The following is a 21103-nucleotide window of genomic DNA, read 5'->3' on the forward strand; positions in this document are numbered from 1 at the left end:
CTGAGCAGTTTAGGAACAGAATTGCTGGTTACTGTTGGCTGGGGCCAGGGAGGGAGCTTCCTTGGGCTACCCTGGTGGATGGGCCGGCTCTGATTGCAGCTTCTCTTTCTTGTGCATTGCAGGCAATGTGCCTTAGCTGCCCTGAGAGATGTCAAAAGTTACCTGACAAAGGAAGGAGGTCAAATTGCAGTAAGTCCGAGGCATACAGCTGGCTCACTCTGCAACGCCATAGCAGGAAGATGTTCTCAGTGGCCTGCACGGTGCTGGGAGACACTGTGGGGACATTGCAGACAGGGACAGACAGGGCCTCTGGCCCGGAGAGATGAGGGAAGCAGGTGGCTAGAAGAGCCTGGGGACTGGGTAGGAACTCAAAGACACAGCCACAGTGAGGGCTGTCACACATATGCCCAACACCAGCCTTATGGGCAACTGGTCACCACCTTGAGGGAGGGCAGAATCTGGGATACCACCAGTGCCCAAGAGCCATTGGCCCTTCTGTGTGTTCCCTCCTGCTGGGTGTTACTGGTTGCTTCCAGCGGCCATTCCACCCCTCCCCTGCTGTCTCTGAGTGTTGGAGGCAGTGGGAGAGGGAGGGCTGCCTACAGGCACAGCCCTGGAGATGGGCAGAGCACCGTCTCTCCTGGAAGTGCCTTTCTGGACTTGTTCCTGGAAATGGCAGATTGGTGGTGTTGGTAAATACTGTTCAACTCAAGCTCAGATTCTTCTTCCCTGCCTTTCTCCCTCCTTCTCAGGTTTTTGATGCCACCAACACTACTAGAGAGAGGAGACACATGATCCTTCATTTTGCCAAAGAAAATGACTTCAAGGTGAGCCAGACTCCTTGTCTTGCTCCAGGGAGCTCAGAAGAGAGGGAGGACCTCGGGGACCAAATGACTCCCTGATTCCGTTTTGTTCCTTCGTCTGCCACTGCCTGAGCTTCGCTGTCTGAAAACAGGGCCTTCCCCGTGGCAGAGCTCTCGAGGGTGGAGAAGACCTCCCACTCGGGATGGGGCAGTGGGTCCATATCTTTTTGTGTCTTTGGGAATTGATAAATGGCCTCTTTCCTCCTCATATGTGATGCTAGCACCACACCAGTGATATCTAAGTTGGCCCATTGTGGTGTGATGTTTTCCTTTTATTGTCAACTTTATTTTTTAAAAAAATGTGTTTATTTGAAAGGCAGAGGGCAACAGACAGGCAGAGAGATCTCCCATCCTTTGGTTCACTCCCTGAATGCCCAGAATAACCAGGACTTAGGCTCAAGCCAGAAGCCAGGAACTCCTGGTCTTGGTCTCCCACTGGGGTGGCAGAGACCAACTATTGAGCCATCGCCTGCTGTCTCCTAGGGTCTGCAGTAGCAGGAAGCTGGAAGTGGAAGCAGAGCTGGGACTGCAACCTGGGCACTGCAGTAGGGGCTGTGGGTATCCCAGCTGGTGTCTTGACTGCTAAGCCAAGTGCCTGCCCATAGATGTTGTTCTCTAACATTTCTGTCTGGCTGACTTCCACCAGGTGTTTTTCATTGAGTCCGTGTGTGATGACCCTTCAGTTGTGGCCTCCAACATCATGGTAAGACAACCAGCCACCCCCGCTCTTTGTGTTTGCACCTAAACCACAAGCACATCTTCGATCCAAGAAAAGTTGGGGGCCCCAGATCAGGTCCTGCAGAGTCACTGACCCCTCAGGATGAGCTGCCCCTCCCAGCTTCTGTTGTTGTCTGAGAGGTGAGAAGGGCAGAGAGCGGTTGAATGGAGCAGCCTGTCCCAAGACCTGAGCTGGCCCCACGTGGGGTCTTTGAGGATAGCCGGCAGTGCACAGCATTGGCTGGGACGTGAGACACAGCAGAGGAACGGGGATCAGTTTCTGCAGACAGCTGCAGCTTGGCAGCTGCGTGGTGATGGGGCTGCTGGGGACCAGGAGCAGCTCACTCCTCCAGAAGGGCTGGGAGGCCGCAGGGCTGGTAGCTTTTGCTAGGAAGGTCTCTGGTAGGTGAGAACGGTCTGTATAAACAGCCTATAGGGCTCAGTAACCTGAAGGCAGAGGTCCCACGTCTGAGAGGAAGGGGTGTGGGGAAAAGTGTCTTCCTAGAGGATGCGTCTAATGCTCGTGCCGCAGAGCCGTCTCTGTCTCCACTACCCCGATGAGAGCGTGCTTAGCTGTGCTGAGGGTGGATGGTGCTGACACCCGTGAGTCAGGAACAGAAATGATCACTGTGAAGACTTCACTGCAGGTCACCCTCTCCAGCCTCAGCAGCTCAGAAATTTATAAAGAAAAGTTTTCCCGATAAGCAGGGAACGCCGTGCTGTTGCTGCACGTAGATGTGCATCTTGAAGGAGATGCTGAGCACACACTGGCTTCTTGGGCTTTTTCTCCAAGGCAGTGCAGTCGTGTGCAAGCCTCCTTGTCTGAGAAAGCAGTTCATATTTCAGGCAGAGCGACCTGAATTGTGGAAAACAGGTTCAAGTGAGTTCCCGTGGGGCCACCGGAAGGGATCCAAAGTACAAGGAAACACAAGTTGCAATAATCTAAGCCAAGCGTCGTGCTAGTTCCCCTGGCTCTGCTTGTTCCACTTGGTGCTGGAGCACAGTGCGGCTGTGTGATCCTCCTCCCCAGGGAGCAGTCACCAGCGTGCCTGGGCAGGAGTTCATCCTTGATCGTGTAGTCCACTAACACAGCCTCACCCCTCACCCTCTGTGTCCAGAAACCTCAGAGCACCTTGGCAAGTTAGGCCCAGGAACTTGGAAGCTGTATGTAGGAAACTGTAGTAAAATATCACAGCACGCCCTTTGCGTCTGAACCGTTTTTAGTGTAAACGTCAGCAGCTTTCATTACATTCATGTTGTGGGGAAGCCATCACCACTCCTCATCTCCAGACTTTTCTTTAAAAAAAAAAAAGATTTATTTTATTTATTTTAAAGAGTTACACAGAGGGAGAGGAGAGGCAGAGAGAGAGAGGTCTTCCATCTGCTGGTTCACTCCCCAGTTGGCCGCAATGGCCAGAGCTGTGCTGATCCGAAGCCAGGAGCCAGGAGCAGCTTCCAGTCTCCCACGCAGGTGCAGGGACCCAAGGACTTGGGCCATCTCGCACTGCTTTCCCAGGCCACAGCAGAGAGCTGGATTGGAAGTGGAGCTGCAGAGACTCAAAGCGGTGCCCATATGGGATGCTGCTTTACCTACTGCTTTACCACTAGTGCTGGCCCCTAGACTGTCTTCATCTTCCTGATCTGAAACCCTGTCCCTATAAAACATTAGCTCCCCATTTTAGATTTTTTCAAAAATATTTATTTGAAAGGCAGAGTGAGAGAGAGAGAGAGAGAGACAGAAAGGGATCTTTTGTCTGCTGCAATGGCGTGGCTGGGTCAAGCTGAATCCAGGAACCAGGAACTCCATCCGGGTCCCCCACATGGATAACAAGGACCCAAGTACTTGGGCCATCTTCTGCTGCCTTCCCAGACACATGAGCAGGGAGCTGGTTTGGAAGCAGAACAGCCAAGACTCAAACTGGCACTCAGATCGGAGGCCAGTGTCATAGGCAGTGGCTTGACCTGCTGAGCTTAAGGCTAGCCTCTTCCCCCACCTCCACTTCCATTTTGTTTTCAAGATTTATTTTATTTATTTGAAAGGCAGAGTGACAGAGAGAGGGAGAGACACAGAGAGAAAGAGATCTTCCATTTACTGGTTCACTCCCCAAATGACCAGAACAGCTGGGGTTGGGCCAGGCTGGAGCCAGGAGCCTGGAAGTCCATTCAGTTATCCATGTCGAGGGCAGGGGCCGAAGCTCTTGGGCCATCATTTGCTGCTTTCCCAGGCATGTTAGCAGGGAGCTGGATGAGAGGCAGAGCAACCAGGAGTTGAACCTTGTGCTCCCATATGGGATGCTGGCATTGAAGTCAGTAGCTTAACCTGCCATGCTACAACCCCGGCCCTGCTAGCTTCCCTCTGGGTTGGATCTTGGAAGAGTGGCTGCTTTGTAGTCAGGGCAGTCGTTGAGGGGAAAAAGAGCACTGGCATTAACAAGCTTTGAGTTTCCCTAAAACCTACTAGTCTCCCAGGCCTAGTGTTCAGTTACAGGAGGTAGCCGAGCCTACTTTTCTTTTTTTGTGTCTGCTCCACCTACTCTTGGGATCAAAGCCCTTGCAAAGCAGTGGGCCTGGGGTCTAGTTAGAGAAGCAGTTCATTGCAGCCCGATCACAGGTGGGTGCTGCCTTTGTGGGGACAGATGGAGAAGGATCATACAGGGCTGGGTGCATCTGTAGGAGCAGCCGAGTGCCCCTTCTGTCACCAGCTCGGTGTGCAGAGCCCTGCAGGTGCTGCTGTGGAATTCGGCTGAACTGAGGGCCAGCCTGTGTGGTGGTCATCCGGTTATTGGCCTGATCCTGACTCGGGTGGTCTGTGCAGAGGGGTTCATTACGGCATCCTCGTGGGCTCCCTGTTTCTGCTCTTCCAACCAGCAATTCTCGGTCTGGGCTGCGGGTCCTCCCCATGTAATCATCAGGCTGACACCCCCCACCCCCCAGTTTCTTTCTTTTTTCTCTTAAATGCTGGGTCGGATAATCTTCATTCTGAACCTTTCTGTGCTTTCCCCTTTTGAAAGCCCCAAATCCTGCTTAATCTACAACAGAAAGCCTTGCAGTGTGACTCATCAGCTGCCTCTTTGTGGTATTGCAGGAAGTTAAAATCTCCAGCCCGGATTACAAAGATTGCAATTCAGCAGAGGCCATGGACGACTTCATGAAGCGAATCAGTTGCTATGAAGCCAGCTATCAGCCCCTCGACCCTGATAAATGTGATAGGTACCTCCCACGCTGTGACCTCCTCGGAATCCTCTGCATTAGGGTTTTCAGGGTTGTCTTCAGCTTCCCACAAAGCATTCTGGAGATTTCCATAAACTCTCTTTAAAGATGTTTTTAAAAAAATCTTTGATCACAAATTCACATGGAGTGCAAATTTTTTTTTAAAAGATTTTTAAAAAAGATTGATTTGAAAGACAGAGTGACCAGAGGCGGAGAGGGAGCAAGAGACAGAAAGAGAGAGATCTTCTATCCACTAGTTCATTCCCCAAGTGGCCACAAGAGCCAGGGCTGGGCCAGGCTGAGGCCAGGAACCAGGAACTCTGTCCCGGTCTCCCACAGTGGCAATGGCCTAAGCACCTGGGTCCATCCTGTGCTGCTTTCCCAGGCATATCAGCAGGGAGCTAGATCAGAAGTGGAGCACCTGGACCTGAAGCAGCACTCGGATGCAGGATACCAGCGTCATATGATTAATGTACTGTGCCACAATGCCAGCCCCTGGTGCACATATTTCTGGCATCCTGTAGAAGAACAGAGAGTAAACATGCACTGGAGCCCTATTTTGCTACTGTCTTCAGATTTCCACCCTCCTGTTTTTCTCTCCCCCTCCTCAGGGAGGCCCCAGCCTGTTGGGATGATATGCTCTGTGGGTGTTGTTGCCACACTTGTGCAAAGCTACCTTTGGAGAAAGCGTCTGTGTGTCCTGGAGAAGTGCCTTCTGGCCCCAGGGCTGGGTGTGCTGTGCTGGGTGGGGGTGGGGAAGTGGTGGTGGGGGAGTCTCACGGGTGGTCTTCCATGGTGTTTCTCTGCAGGGACTTGTCACTCATCAAGGTGATCGACGTTGGCCGGAGGTTCTTGGTGAACAGAGTCCAGGACCACATCCAGAGCCGCATTGTGTACTACCTGATGAACATCCACGTGCAGCCACGCACCATCTACCTGTGTCGGCACGGCGAGAACGAGTACAACCTCCAAGGCAAGATTGGGGGCGACTCAGGCCTGTCCAGCAGGGGCAAGAAGGTAGGAACCAAAGGGCAGCAGAAGGCGGCAGTTCTGGGGTCCCCTGGGTGTGTGGGGTATGCATTTTTGCCACCATTTGCCTTCGTGTGCTCACAGAGTGTGTGTTTCTGTGTGCAGGAGAGCATGACCTGGGAGGGGGTGGGCAGAGCTGAATGTCCTGGGGTATCCATCATGGTCGGGGGGAGTGCAACTATTCTTGGGCCCCTTATGCTGCCCAGCGGACAGAGCACCAGAGAACCCTGCCTCTGCTCTGGGCGGTCAGTGTGCCCTCTCGTTCACACCCTCTTAGTTTGCCAATGCCCTGAGTAAGTTTGTGGAGGAGCAGAACCTGAAGGACCTCCGGGTGTGGACCAGCCAGCTGAAGAGCACCATCCAGACGGCAGAGGCCCTGAAGCTCCCTTACGAACAGTGGAAGGCGCTCAATGAGATCGATGCTGTGAGTCCCAAGCAGAGGGTATGGTGCAGGGTGGGGAGCTCTCATGGGAATCCAGCGGACTCCTACTCTGGCATCTTGGGGGCCCCCGCACATAGTGGCCTTCTTGGATGCACTGCCTCTGGTGACGACTCGGTGTTCTGCCCAGGGCGTGTGTGAGGAGCTGACCTACGAGGAGATCAAGGACACCTACCCTGAGGAGTACGCTCTGCGTGAGCAGGACAAGTACTATTACCGCTACCCGACGGGCGAGGTGAGTGTTGGGGTCACCTCCCGTCCTGTGTGCTTGTTCTTTCTCTACTGTCCTGTTCATTCTGCAGATGATGGCCGGGGTAGGGGGTAGGTGCTGTGTGTGGTGTTGGCCAAGAGAGGGCGGTGGGGACCCCAGAGGACCTTGTGATCAACAGCTGTCCAGAGAGGACTCTCCATCCCTGCCAACACCCCATCTATTCTGCAGTCTTGTCCCTGCCGCCTTGCCCTTGGACTTGAGTCTTGCATAGGCCCAGGAGAAGTGCGGTTCTGTCTTCCCAAGGGCAGAAGTGGGAGTTGTGTTTCTCTAGCAACAAATTCAGTGATAAGAGAAAGGAAAACGATGGTGGGTGATGATCAGGGTTTTTCACTGGGCTACAGAAGGAAGACAGGCGAGGGTCTCCAATTAATGTTTGCTGATGGCCTGGTTGATATTGGTAGAGGCGTGGCCCCACATGCAGCCTCTCACTCCCTGTGGCCCAGCAAGTAGCTGCTGCACACAGACAGGGATGGCTTGTGCAGAGGCACTGCTCTGGGCAGGCTGATGTATTGACTCCTGCCTGTGGCCTTCTGAGCATTTGTCACCCCCTTGTCCCCCATGGGCCAGCCTAATGTCCTCTCGTCTCATACTGGCCCTTGTCACTGGAACTCTGGCTTGGGGGAGAAAAAAGGAGGGGGCAGAGTGGGTAGGAGCCTTGATGGCCCATTTTAAATTTAAAAATTTTTTTAAAAAGTCTGTTCATTTGTTTTCATATTTTTAAAAAGATTTATTCATTTACTTGAAGGGCAGACTTACAGAGAGAGGAGGAGACAGAGAGACCAAAAGATCTTCCATCTGCTGGTTCACTCCATAAATGGTTGCAGTGGCTAGGGCTGGGCCAGGTTGAAGCCAGGAGCCTGGAAATCCATCCTGGTCTCCCTAGTGGGTACAGGGGCCCAAGCATAAGTAGGGAGCTGGATCAGAAGTAGGGCAGCTGGGACTCAAACTGATGCCCATATGGGATGCTGGTGTCGCAAGTGGTGCTTCACCCATTGTGCCACAGCACCTGCCCCATATTTATTTGAAATGCAGATGGAGAGGCAGAAAGAGAGACAGACAGAGAGAGAGAGATATCTTTCATCTGCTATTTCTCTCCTCAAATATACACAACAGCCAGGGCTGGGCCAGGTCAAAGCCAGGAGTCAGGAACTCCATTCAGGTCTCCCAAGCGAATGGCAAGGACTCAAGTACTTGGGCCCCTGCCCTTCATGTGAGAGACAAGGCAGGAGTTCCTGGCTTCAGCCTCATGCAGACCTGGCTCTTGTGGCTGTTTGGGGGGTGAACCAGCAAATGGAAGATAGTCTCTCTATCTCTATCTCTATCTCTATCTCTATCTCTATCTCTATCTCTATCTCTCTATCTCTTTTTCATTCTGCCTTTCAAATAAATAAATCAGTCTTTCTAAAAAAAATTCCATTGTAACACCTGCCCCATCTTAGCCACTGCTGTCCCTGAATGCGTAGAGAGAGGAGTAGGAAGAAGAAGGAACTGAGACAGAGGACAGCAGGTTTATGTACCTTACAAGAACCACTTTGCCAAATGAAAGGTTAAATACCAGGGAAAGAAGGGGTGGATGGGTGGGTGAATGAGTGTATGAGTGTATGGATGGATGGATGGATGGGTAGGGGCGTGAGTGGGTGAGGGAGTAGATGGGTGAATGGGTGGGTGGGTGGGTGAGTGAGTGGATGGCTGGCTGGCTGGATAGATAGGTGGATGGATAGATGGAAGGGTAGATGGGCAATTGGATAGTTGGATGGGTGGGTGGGTAGATGGGCAATTGGATAGTTGGATGGGTGGGTGGGTAGATGGATGGTAGATGGATATAGATGGATGATAGATAGGTGGGAGAATGGATGGAGGGATGGAGGAGTGACAAGCTCTCTGGCTAATAATGACAGAAGACCATGGCACACGGTCAAGGCTCTTGGCTCTAACACCATGTCCTGTCCCTCTGCCTTCAGTCCTACCAGGACCTGGTCCAGCGCCTGGAGCCGGTGATCATGGAGCTGGAGCGGCAGGAGAACGTGCTGGTCATTTGCCACCAGGCTGTTCTGCGCTGCTTGCTGGCGTACTTCCTGGACAAGAGTGCAGGTAGCATTGGGCAGGTTGTGGCCTCGGGAAGGAGGGAGGAAGGAGAAAGGAGACTCTCTTGAGTGCGTGTGACCACAGACCCGTTGTTCTCACATGCATCTGCCACTCTGCTGAATGAGAGGGAAGGCCGGACACCTGCTGCAGGGTCCTCAGAGCCCAGTGCCTCCAAGCCAGCCCTTAGGAAAGGCTGTTGGGGGCAATTTGATACCCAGTGGGCTTCACTGCTTCTGCAAACAGCCTGCTGAAAGCCCCTTGGTCCCCACACATCTAAGGGTCTTTGGGTTGGGTGTCAGGCTGGGAGGCAGCGCTTCTTTTCAGTTCACCTCTGAGTAACAAACAGCCTAGAAAACGCTCACAATACCACTAGGAACTTAAGTCCTGGTGTGGGTGTTGTGGTGCAGGGGGTTAAGCTGTCACTTGGGGTGCCCACATCCCAAATCAGAGTGCCTGGTTTGAGTCCTGCCTCTGCCTCCACTCCAGCTTCCTGCTAACACACGCCCTGGGAGCCAGCAGGGATGGCTCAAGTACTTGCGTCCTTGACATTCATGTGGGGAGACCTGGATGGAGCTCTTGGCCTGGCCAAGACCTGGCTGTTGTGAGGTTTGAGGAGTAAGCCAACAGATTGAAGCTCTCTCTCTGTTGCTCTGCCTTTCAAATAAATTAAAAAAAAAAAAAATCAAAAAATCTTGTGTCTGTCCAGGGTTCGGCTGAATCCCTAGACAAACACAAATTGTTTGGGGAATGTCTTTAAAAAGCTAAACGCCCTGACACGTTGTGTGAAGATGGGTCTATTGCTTTGCTTTGGTTGTGTTCTTTTGGGAAGGTGTCACTTTCCAGGGCCTCCTGCCTTGTGCAGGACTGGCCCGTATAATTGATTTGAGGAGACACCCTCCCCCCAGGCCTGGTTTCTGAGGTTCCTCGTGCAGCAAAAGCTCTTGCAGTGGCTGTTCTTCATGTCTCCACCTGCCTGAGTCTCCTATCTAATTGTGGGACCGTTCTCTCTCTTTTTCAGAGGAGATGCCTTACCTGAAATGCCCCCTTCACACCGTTCTGAAACTGACACCTGTCGCTTATGGTGAGTGGGCCCTGGCCCCCAGGGTGGTGGCTTCTGGTGGCTGTGACACTACAGGCAGGATCACCCCCCTTCTCGGAAGCTGGCTTCTCATTAGTTCTTTCTCCTGAAGGTTGCCGTGTGGAATCCATCTACTTGAATGTGGAGTCGGTGAGCACACACCGGGAAAGGTCGGAGGTGAGTGGAGACCCCTGGAGACCCCCTGCTGGCCTTCGTCACTCAGAGGGCTCTTGTGGAGTAGTGGGACTGCCCGTGCTGCCTGGCCCCCGCCTTCCGGTGGTATCTCCCTGGACTTGCTTATCTGTAGTTGGCCTGGCCGGCTGCCTCCCGCAGCACCCCTGTGTTGTTGCCCTGGCTTCCTTTTATAGCTCCTCCAGATCTTCTTCCTCTCCTTTCTCTCCATGATCTCTTCCCCATTTCTCCATAACCCATGAAACGAATGGTAGAGAGGAAGACGCAGTCTTCCTTTAAACATAAGGGTAGCAGTTACTATTCCCTTTTCCTTTGGGGCAGGTAAAACTGTGCTTTTGAGGTCAAGAGACACTGGTTCAAACTGGACCAGCCATTGGCCTTGGCCAACTGCACGGGTTCAGGTGCAGAATTTCCAAGAAGTGGACAGTGTGGGGGGCATGGAAGTGGGGCAGGGGATGAGCACCCTGAGCGATGGCCAGCAAGAGACCCAGTGCCCACTCAGAGCTATTTTCCACCTCGAGCAGGTCTGAAATTTGGGTGCTTTGTCACATTGACTGAGCAGATAGATTCTGTGCCCAAGTTTGAATTTACTTCCCCCAGTGCCTGGCCAGGACTCTGCAGACCATCCTCTGTCACCACGCAGGGCTTTCTCTCTGCAGAGTTCCCCAGATGGGTGGAACAGGTGACTTCCGCCTTTCTAAGGAGCTCGGCCTGCAGACTTTGGCATTCAGAGACTTGTATGTGGCCACCCAGGTTGCTGCAGACAGCAGACTTGCTCTGAGGTTCCTGTGCCCGGGAACTCCTGGGACCCCCTCCCATCATGTTGTCCCTGGGATTGGAGAGCTGTGGTCTGGTCCTGGCTGGCAGGCTCGGCCTCCCGCAGGTGTTCTGCCTCTTTGGCCTCTGTGTCCCGTCCTCAGCCAGGGTGGTAGTTTGTGTGAGAACTCTTTGTGCGTGCACTGCAGGTCCAGGCTTGGTGGTCGGCAGAAAGGAAACAGCGCTGACACCTTTCCCTACCTGTCCTGTCGCGGGCTCTCTGTCCCGGGGGCTGGGAGCAGGGCTCTTCTGTCCGATCTCGTTCCCTGTGGCGATTGTATTTCCTTCCCTGCTTGGCAGGCAGACATCGTGGTGGTGTTTATCTATGTGGGTGTCTTTTGGAACAACCCAGGAAACAGAAGGAGTATGGAGGGAGTCCCCACCCCCACCCCTGCCCCCCACCTGGTCCCAGGGCCATTCCCTTCCTGGGTCAATCTTGTTGTATCCCTAAAATCCAGGAGCAGGGGGACCTTTTTTTTGGTGTGTGTGTGTGTGTGTGTGTGTGGCTTATTTACCTTCCCCTTCCTTGTAACTATCGCCTTCTCTCTTTTGTCTTTGTCTTGCTTAGGATGCAAAGAAGGGACCTAACCCGCTCATGAGACGCAATAGTGTCACCCCACTAGCCAGCCCCGAGCCCACCAAAAAGCCTCGCATCAACAGCTTTGAGGAGCATGTGGCTTCCACTTCTGCTGCCCTGCCCAGCTGCCTGCCCCCGGAGGTGCCCACGCAGCTACCCGGACAAGTCAGTGACTTACTTCCCTCTTCCCTGGGGGGGGGGTGGCAGTGGCCTCAGACCTGGGACTGTGCGCGGGCATGTGTGTGTGTGTGTGTGTGCACACGCACGTGTGTGTATGTGCATGTGTGCGTGACAAGAAGCCCTCCTGGAAGTTGAGACTCTGCGGGGGAAGGGGGGAGGGCTTCTTCCTTTGTGATGACCACATTCGCCTCCTTCCTGAGTGTGTGGACTTTACCGGGCAGCACCGGGCAGAGCAGAAGGAAGAGTCAAGTGTCTGAGTCCCTTGGCATTCATGAACCACCATTTCTAGAGCCATCTCCACCAAGCCCCCAATCTCTCTCCCTCCAGCTCTGGGCCCGCACATCTTTTCTGTCCCTCACTCTTGTCCCTTTGCTGCAGCACGGCTGGGCCCTGGGCCCTGGTGCCAGCACGGCCCTGAGGCCGGATACACAGGAGAGAGCCACTTTGTCACCTAACATAGTTGTCTTAGCAGGGGGTAAAAATCAAAGCTGAACGCAACCAGATTTCACTTCATTTCATTGGCTGTGGCTGTTAGAGGTGGGAAGGTTGTCACTTTTGAGTATTAAGATGGGTTTTCTAAAAAATCAGTCTTTTCTTCAGAGACAGTCAAGAATCTTTGCAAATGTGCAAGATGTAGACATCTCTGGGCTCAAATATGTAGGTGTCAGCCACAGGTCTCTCCCATCTCCACTCCCTACTCCAGAGGCTGAGTTTCACATGGGGTTTGTTTCTGAGATCAGTATGGGAGGCTTCAGCTCACTAACTCTTCCTGGCTTATCTTTGGTTTTCCTTAAACCCTGGAATGTCTGGAACGTGTCTTAGGGTAGGCGCTGTGGCCCCTGAGGGCATTTTATCTCTGCAGGCCTCAGTTTTCTTATCCGTAGAATGGGAGAATAATACCTACTACAAAAGGCAAATCAGATAAGGTGATTTGGGCCACACATCTAACCTGGTAAGGACTGGACTAGGTGAGATGGCAGCAGGTATATCCTGGAGACCTGGCTTGGGTTGCAACTCTGCTAATCAGCATGAGTGTAGGATTTTAATCGCCAGGTACTTCACCTGAAAAGACTCATCAGGTTTTAGATCTGAGGACTTTTTAAGGGTTGTATTTAAGTTAAGAGGCAGCTGTTGAGGGTGCTTGGGTGCTGGGCGGGGGTGTGGTTAACATCTGGGGCTGCCCTGACGTCGGTCAAGCAAGATACCAAGGCAGGTGCTCCTGCAGAGTTGCCAGGTCCCCGGGGACTTCTGGGAACCATTGGCTGATCCAAGTGTGTGTGTGTGTGTGTGTGTGTGTGTGTGTGTGTGTTGTGGGGGGGAAGGCAGGGTTTGCCAGGGCTTTGCCCTACCCCATGAGGTCCTACCTTCTGACTGACCTCTCTCTCCACTTTTTCTCCCTGCAGCCTTTGCTAGGGAAAGCCTGTCTGTAAGTATTTCTCTCTGCATAATTCTACTGCTTGCACCTCTCTCTTCCTGCTTGCCAGTTGGGCCTCTTGCCTGTTAAAATAGTGAAGATAAGGACAGTTTTTCTGAAGTCCGAGGTCTTCCGTGGGAGAAGGAGAAGATGGGTGTGTTGAGGGAGGAGCTGGGAATTGATTTTTTTTTTTTTTTTTTTTAAGAAAAGGGTGCAAGAGGCTGCTCTGTCCCAAGTGGCCATCAGTGTGGCTTGATATTGCTGTGGCCATAGGCTGCTTCTCCGCAGTCCCTCTCTGGGCCCTAGGTGCTTGTTTGTAGTGGCCCTGGCCCTGGTCTGGGGTTTGGCATAAACCCACATTTTCCCTCCTAGAGTCAGGTTTTGGTGGTGAGCTGAATCTGGGCCTGCTACCATTGGCCTCCCCAAGGGGCATCCTTTAGTGTTTGGAGGGAAAATGGACCCAGAGCCTAATCTGCAGAAGGAATCTATGAGGCTGTCCCCTGGTGGGCAGGTGGTGGGGCTGGACCCCCCAGGCTCTGGAGAGTCCTGTGTGGAAGCCATTCCTAGGTGGTTTTGCAGTGACGCCTGCCCAGCCGTAAGCATCGTGCTCAGGATTGGTGCAGCCGCCCCATCAGACTCTTCTGCCTGAGTCCTCTGCAGCAGATTTCTGGTTCAGCATCAGCCTGGCAGCTGCTAAGTAGATAACTTGGCATCCCTGTGGCTGTCACGATCCCCAGCCAGAGAAGGAGCCAAGGCCTTCACACGGTAGAATTTTCATAGCAGCCACCATAAAATGCTACCCTCCCTCCTCCTCCAGTCACATCTCCCCTGCTGCTCGTTCTGTGCTCGTGAGCATCTGTGCAGGGACTCAAGGGTTTGAGAAGTTGAGCTGCAGAGCACTGCTCAGTTTTGGAAAGCGGGAGTGGTTTGGCGTCGTAGAGAAGGTTGTACTGTGTAGGGCTTTGGAGCTCAGGAGAAGCATGATGGCATATCCCTGGTCCTGGAATAACCCCGGGAGGGGGGCAGGTGAGGCTGAGGTTAGTGACGCACCTGTGGCCATCTGCCTGGCAGGCGGCAGCAGCACCAGCCCTTGAATGGGTCTCTGTTTCTAAGGGTTGGCTTCATCTTTTCTGCTGGCTTCTGTGAGCAGCCATGATACTGCCCTCCCTGCTCCTCCCCCAAAACTCCTGATCCTCACAATGCGTGGGGGCATGGCTGGCAGCTGTTTGCTCAGGTTTACCTCCTGCAGCCTTGCTTTTCAGCTGCTTCCTGTGGTTAAGTTTTGTTTACCCAGCAGTGAGCCTGTTGGTTAACTTAGTCTTCAAAGACAAAGCCACTCCCACAGCTCAGTGTCTTTGGAGCTGGCTTTCCAGTGCCTAGCCTACACCAGGATCAGGGTTCTCTTTGTCTGGAAACCGGCCCTTGGGTTTGGACCCTTGATGGTGTGGCATGTGGGCATAGCCCCTTTCTTCTGACCCATTGCCCGAGACTGCCAGGAGACTCCTACATGGAAGGGACATGCTGAAGTTGAACTTGCCCGTCTCTAAGACCAGTGTCATAATGTCCTTGGCTAGACTCTGTCCAGTTCAGCAAAAGCACATTGAGTGTGGTGTGGGTGCCAGCCCAGCTGGGGAGTCTGCGTCTTTATTAATGGGGATTCCGTGGGACCAAAATCTATGATTCAAGTTGAGGCTGGCTGGATTTGTACCTTGCTGGTGCTCCTGGCCACTGTCTTTGGAACTCTGGGCAAGTTAAAGCGATTCTAGGACCTACCTCAACTAGCAAACTCCCCTGTAAGCTGAGAGAGCTTCCTTGGGGACTTTGAGCACAAGAATGTAGATACAGCACTTGGCACCTAGTACATGCCTGAAGGATGGCAGCTGTTAACCAGCAGGGAGGGCCTCGGTGGGCACTGCCAGGGCTCTCTGGAGCACTCAGACTCAGGAGAGGGGTTAGGCCTTGGGGTCTGATGCCTTTGACCACAAACCAGGAATGACAACCCAGGTCCTGTGCACTGCAGGGCTTTCCTGGGGCCCGGGTTAGCTGTTTGGGATCGAGAGGCCACCTGGCATCCACAGTACGTCCTTTTTCTTCTTCTTCTTCTTCTTCTTTTTTTTTTTTTAAGATTTATTTATTTATTTGAAAGGCAGAGTTAGGAAGAGACACAGGGAGAGATCTTTCATCCACTGGTTCACTCTCCCAAATTGCTGCAATGGCCAGGGCTTGGCCAGGCGGAAGCCTGGAGCCACGAGCTTCATCTGGGTTTCCCATATGTGGGTGGCAGGGGCCTAAGCACTTGGGCCATCTGCTGCTGCTTTCCCAGATGCCTTAGCAGGGAGTTGGATTGGAAATTGTGCAGCCGGGACACAAAACTGGCGCCCACATGGGATGGCGGCATTGCAGGCAGTGGCTTTACTGGCTGTGCCACTAAGCTGGCCCTGTACATCCATCAGTTTTACAAATGAACATGAAAAAGAAACTGCTGCTAAAGATGTTTTTTTTCCCCCCTTTTCCAACCCGTTTCTTCCTCTTCCCCACTGTGCGTGAAAGACGAACTGTCTGTCACATTTTCTCAAAGTTTTCTCCTTACTAACCTTGGACAGGTAAATGACCGGGTGCATGTTGCTCTGTCCCCTTTGCATCTCTCAGATTCATGCATCTCAGACCTAGGGCCTCTTGGTCTGTGTGCAGACTGGCCATTGTGGAGTATGTGCCTTTGTGTGTGTGTCAGTGCCCCAGGGTCTTACAAGCAGTGCCATTGTTCTGAGGTCCTTTCCAATGTGTCTTTCATCCCCATCCCTTGTGCCCTGACCCCGGGGCCCATGAGTGAATGCTGTGGACATAACCTGCCTTGTAGTCTGCCAGTGTCACTATTGCATCTCCATCCTGTGTGGGTGCTCGAAGCCATGGGCTTGTGGTCTCAGAGGGCAGGTTGGAGCCAGTAGCCATGGTGAGAGGGAAGCAGCAGCCCCTTGCTCTCCATTCCCACAGCTTAGCTGGGGCTCTCTCCCTAGACAGGAGTCTAGGTCATGCCCGGGAGGCCCAGCCTCCTGCAGAGGGTCCCAGCCACAGGATTCCTGAGTGCTGCCCAGATCTGGGCACTGGATCTGTTGCTGCATAGCCCTGCAAATCTCTCTAGTGATGTCTGTAGCCCTGGACCCTGGGTTCCAGCATGGGGGTGGCAGTGGGCCTCGAGGGACTCCATGCTCTGCACTTGCTCCTTTCAGAAGTCTTGGTGGGGACCTTCAGAATCAGAGAGAATACTTGCAAGCCTCGGGTGTTTGTTTTCCCGAGGAGTAGGTTCAGGAGGGTAAGGAAAGAGGCCCCCTGCTGTGCAGTGGCAGCAGCTGTGTGTGGCCGGGGCTGTGGGACGGGGCTTTCTGCTAGGGTCACTTTGATCAGGACAGAGATGGGGCTGCAGCGACACAGCCTCCTCTGCCTGGCTCCCGGCCTGGGCCTTGCTGCCGCATCCAGCCATCCCACTCATCACCTGTGTTATTGTCAAGCTGTGTTCCCAGAATCTGGAGGCGGAGCACTGGGTGGGTGGCCAGCTCTGCCTTAGTGGAGTCGGGAGGTGAGCCTGAGCTTCCCTGGAGGCCTCGCTCCACCGCTGCAGCCAGTGAGGGTCCCCTGTGAGGGCAGCCAGCAGCCCAGCTCCAGTGGACACTGGCGCCCGGTGCTTTGTAGCTCCCCAACCTCCCAGAGCAGTTTGGTTGCACCCATAGGAGCTGCAGCCACATGGCTCCCCTCCCCTGTGCTGTCCCCCTGGCCCCTGTGCCTGGTCCTTGTCTCTGTGACTCTGGGGCTACCTCCCGTCAAGTGCTGGGACTTTGGTTGGTGACACTGTTCTTGGGTTGTGCTCTTAGGAGTGCAGGGAGCAGGGGCGGGAGGGCTCGGTGGCGTGGCTTTGAGTCTTCTGCTTTAACACACACTCAGCAGCCCCTCATAACTCCTTTCCCTGCCCCTCTTGTCTCCTGGAAACAGAACATGAAAGGCTCCCGGAGCAGCACCGACCCCTCCAGGAAACACTGAAGCAGACGCGTCGGTTCCATTCCGTGTCCATCCCTGCAGCTTAGCTTGTGTCCTTCCATCTACCCGAGGCCAAAAACTGATCCCATGGACTTCCTCTGGAACAGGGTGGGGTGGAGGGAGGAGGGGTCTGATGGCTGAAGCGAAGCTACCTACGCCACCATGCCCCTGTAGTTGGGGCAGCCAAGACCCCAGAAAGCCACGTGGATTCATGGTTTCCCACGTCGAGCTGCAGGCCGCTACACTCTCTGTTCTCCTGGGGTTTTTGTGGTCTCTGACCTCAGAGGACCCCCTTGAAGCTTGGCGAGGATGGTGAGCATGGAAGAGGTGAGGGAAGGCCCTGTCCTGTTTCATTGCAGTGGTCTTGCCTTGTCGTGTTCATGGCTGGGGACACAGACTAGCAGAGGATCCTGCAGCCACAGGAGGGCCACGTCTTCCTTGCTGAAGGTCAAGGGACACTTAGAGACTTGCACGTGGCTCTTCTGTACATCTCAGCCTGGGCAAGTGCCTGGTGGAAGAATGGACTAGGGCACGTGCTGGGTTGTGAGGAAAGGGGTCTCTTCTCTGTAGAATTCCTCGGGCTTAGGACTCGCCGGTCTGCTGAGTGGTGACACAGCCTGGCTCTCCTGCACAGCCACAGGCCTTCCCCGGGCCTCACTTGGAGGATGGACTCGCTGGATGCAGAGGTGAAAGCTGAGATCTGCTCCCCAGGGCCTCCCTCTCCTGGGAACCCTGAGTGCCCTCTACTCTCTTCTCTGGACTCGGAAGTACCAGGAGGCTCAGTCTCCTAGAGCTGCTTGCTTTTGCACTTTGCTGTTGGTCTCAGAAGTCTGACCCACAAGTAGCACCTTCTCTTCAGAAACATGGATGTTTGGGTGTCAGAGGCCCTTGGGGACTTGGAGCCTCTGAATGTGGGGATTTGGGCCTGCCCATGAGATGGGGGCACTCAGAGCACTGGAATCGCTGTGAGACGACACAGAGAAGCTCCTGCGGGATTTCCCTTCTTTGGGGGCTTGTGTCACCGCCCGCCTGTCCCAGCCAGGCCTCATGCCAGGGGACTGTCTTCTGCACGTGTTTGTTGAGCATCCGCCGTGTGCCTGGGGCTGTGCCGGGACATTGGAGAACTCAAAAGAGTAGAATGTTGTCCTTGCCTTGTCTTCATGGCATCTGGAAGATTTCTGCCAGGGTTGAAAGCCGGTGCACGGGACATGTGGTTCTGAATACCTGTAGTTTCTGCCTGTGGGTTTTGCCTCACGTGCTGGGGCAGGAAGGGGTGTCTTGTGCCCAGAAGTGACACTTTGGGAACTCAGCAGTACAGCTTGTCCAAATGACCCCTTTTAAGGATGTCTCAGAGCTTCCAAGTGGCAAAGGTTACTTTTTCTTTCCTGCCTTCTGCTACTGAGCTTTGAGCTCCTCCTGCTTCTCCTTGTACAAGGGGACAGACAGATCCCTGGGGTGAGATCTGGGGAAATGAGACACCCTGCAGCTGGAAGTGGAGCTCTTTTTATTTGTTTGCTTGTTTGTTTTGAGAGGAGTGTTTCAAGCATGCACATTTGCCTGGTTGAGATTAAGTGGGAAATGGGGGAGAACATGGCTTCAGATCCCATGTGATGAAGTGCTGGGTTTTTCAAACCAACTGGTCCAAGTCCCCCCTGCCCATCCCACCTTCTTTAACTGGCCGTCTGCCTGAGAATCTCTTTGCTGGATGACCTAACACTTGGGCTGTTTTCCCTCTCTCCCAGCATCTTGGGTCTCATCAGACGGTAGGGTTGTGTGCACATGCACACGTGTGTGCATGTGTGCAGGCCAGTCATCTCTGAGACAGGAGGGAGGGGCCTGCCCATTTGCTATTGAGAATGCCACTTGCTGGTCTCAGCCTGTAGCTGTCGGAGCTGTTGGGGCGTGGTGCAGGTACAATTCCCATCTCACCTGATTTCCCTGAAATCAAGACATAGATGAAGAATGCTTGGCCTAACATGGGGCTTTGGTGTGCCAAGGGCCTAGGTGGGGAGAGAGAGAGACATAAAGGACAGGCTGGAGGCATCTTGGAGGAAGTAGAATGCTGCTGAATTTGAAAGCCAGTGACCTGACTTTGGAGGAGACTGTGGACAGAGGGTGAGCGTGAGCTGCAGCTGTAGGACCTCTGCTTCTACTGAATCTTCACTCTACCCGCCCACAACCCCCCCCCCCAAAAAATCTCCTGGGACCAATTTTCTTAACTTTGCATATTTGTTTTTGGGTGGGTTTCCCCCTCTGTATTCTGTCCTGAGACCATGGGCAAAAAAGAAAAAAAAAAAAAACCTCTTCATTTTTGGGGAGAAGAAAAACTGTTTGAACCACACCAATGATTATCTTTCGTTTGTAATACTTGAAATTTATTTTTTTATTATTTTGATAGCAGATGTGCTATTTATTTATTTAATATGTATAAGGGAGCCTAAACATAGAAAGCTGTATAGATTGGGTTTAGTTGTTCATTGGGTTTGGGGGCCTTTTATGTGTGACTGATGACTTCTCTGTTCTCTGTATATTTGACTGAATTAATAACCTGGGAGGAAGCTGTGCTCACTTTCAAACAGGGAATGCCTTTCAGAAATTTGTATATTTTGCAGTTGCCAGACCAATAAAACACCTGGTTGAAATATACTGATGAAGTGTACCTCTTGATCCTTTTCTTTTTGGTGGTGGTAGGGGATGGAGTTTATTTTTATTTTTTTAAGATTTATTTATTTACTTGAAAGTCATAGTTACACACAGAGAGAGGACAAAGAGAGAGAGAGAGAGAGAGAGAGAGAGAGAGGTCTTCCATCCACTGGTTCATTCCCCAGTTGGCTGCAATGGCCGGAGTTGTGCTGTTCTGAAGTCAGGAGCCAGGAGCTTCTCCTATGTCTCCCATGCAGGTGCAGGGGCCCAAGGACTTGGACCATCTTCCACTGCTTTCCCAGGCCACAGCAGAGAGCTGGATCAGAAGAGACGCAGCCAGGACTCGAACTGGCACCCATATGGGATGCCGGCACTGCAGGCAGCAGTTTTACCCACTATGCCACAGCACTGGCCCTGGAAGAAGTCTTTAGTTGACGTTTATGGTTACCGTACCTCTCAGCTCTGGCCTGCCACTACATTTTCTGCCTTTAAACAGGGCATGGCAAGTGCAGATTGTCTAGTGACCACCTTTGGGAAAGAAGCTGGTTCCATTTTTCAATAACTGACTTTTTTTTTAGAGTGGTTTTAGGTTGGCGGAAAAGAGCAGTGAGTAGGGAGAGTTCCTGTGGTCCCACAGGATTATTAACATCTGGCATCAGCGTGGCATAAATGTTGCGGTGAGTGAACCAGTGTTGGTACCTGATGGAGTCCGTTATTCACATGAGGGCCCATGCTTTTCCCTGGGCTCTGGGTGTGATGCTTTGTCTGCTACTGCTGTGTCATGCAGATTGATGTGACCATTTTTATGCCTTTTGTTCCATTCTTCCTCCCCAACCCTTCCAAACAGCAAGTTTTTATTTTTTATTTTTATTTTTTAAAGTATTTGCTTATTTGAAGGGCACAGTGACAGAGACAGAGCCAGAGGAAAAGAGATCTTTCATCTGCTGGCTCACTCCCTGTATGGCCACAAGTGGCTGGGCCTGGGCCAGGTTTAATGCTATAGCCAGGAGCTCCATCCTGGTCTTCCCTGTGGGAGGCATGGATCCGAGTACTCGGACCATCTTCCTCTGCTTTCCCAAGTGCGTTAGCGGGCATCCGGATTGGAAGCACAGCAGCCAGGACTCCAGCAAGGGTCTGAACCAGGAGTCTGAACAAGTATGGGACGCCAGCCTTGCAGGCAGTGGCTTAACTCGCTGAGCCACAGTATCTGTTGCATCACATAAGAGGCCCCAGGAAGCAAACGTCACCAGAAGGCAGTGATCACTTTAGGTTCCTTTCCTTTCTCACCCTCCCCTACCCCTTTTCTAGACTCTTCCAAAGCTTCACAGAGAAAAAACAAAGAAAAAACCTTTAGCTAGCTTCTATGACTTCTTCACCATTCATTGCTTGCTCAAGGTGAGCCAATCGGTTACCCTGCACGTATCAGTCAAGACTCAGAACAAAAGGAGTACAGACCTGTGGCCTTCTCACTTGACCTGATTTTCCCTCCAGAGCTCCTGATGCTATGCTCGAGAAATAGTCCTGACTCCCAGGCTATTCTTTCTTCATCCCTTCACGTCT

At 52.8% G+C, this 21103-nt stretch overlaps 1 protein-coding gene across 8 annotated transcripts in view; it reads left to right on the plus strand.

The window, feature by feature from the left end:
- LOC100350534 (6-phosphofructo-2-kinase/fructose-2,6-bisphosphatase 3) overlaps positions 1-19546 on the plus strand; it is a 94867-nt gene extending 75321 nt beyond the window's left edge. For 2 of the 8 annotated variants that reach the window (XM_070055806.2, XM_008248587.5), the window contains exons 4-16: positions 123-189; positions 753-827; positions 1510-1566; positions 4666-4790; positions 5600-5807; positions 6097-6243; positions 6389-6493; positions 8491-8620; positions 9633-9695; positions 9805-9869; positions 11269-11442; positions 12861-12883; positions 16856-19546. In XM_070055806.2, the coding sequence (XP_069911907.1) occupies positions 123-189; positions 753-827; positions 1510-1566; positions 4666-4790; positions 5600-5807; positions 6097-6243; positions 6389-6493; positions 8491-8620; positions 9633-9695; positions 9805-9869; positions 11269-11442; positions 12861-12883; positions 16856-16862 (1246 nt within the window). In that variant the 3' untranslated portion in view covers positions 16863-19546. Of the gene's footprint in view, positions 1-122; positions 190-752; positions 828-1509; positions 1567-4665; positions 4791-5599; positions 5808-6096; positions 6244-6388; positions 6494-8490; positions 8621-9632; positions 9696-9804; positions 9870-11268; positions 11443-12860; positions 12884-15421; positions 15475-16855 lie in introns of all 8 variants that reach the window. The other 6 variants (XM_070055805.2, XM_002721687.6, XM_070055807.2 and 3 more) reach the window with 4 other exon arrangements.
- The last annotated feature ends 1557 nt before the right edge of the window (positions 19547-21103 follow it).

The sequence above is a fragment of the Oryctolagus cuniculus genome, chromosome 13 (genome assembly GCF_051225735.1).
Source record: "Oryctolagus cuniculus isolate XC-2025 breed Fujian yellow rabbit chromosome 13, ASM5122573v1, whole genome shotgun sequence".
NCBI classification, from domain to species: Eukaryota; Metazoa; Chordata; class Mammalia; order Lagomorpha; family Leporidae; genus Oryctolagus; species Oryctolagus cuniculus.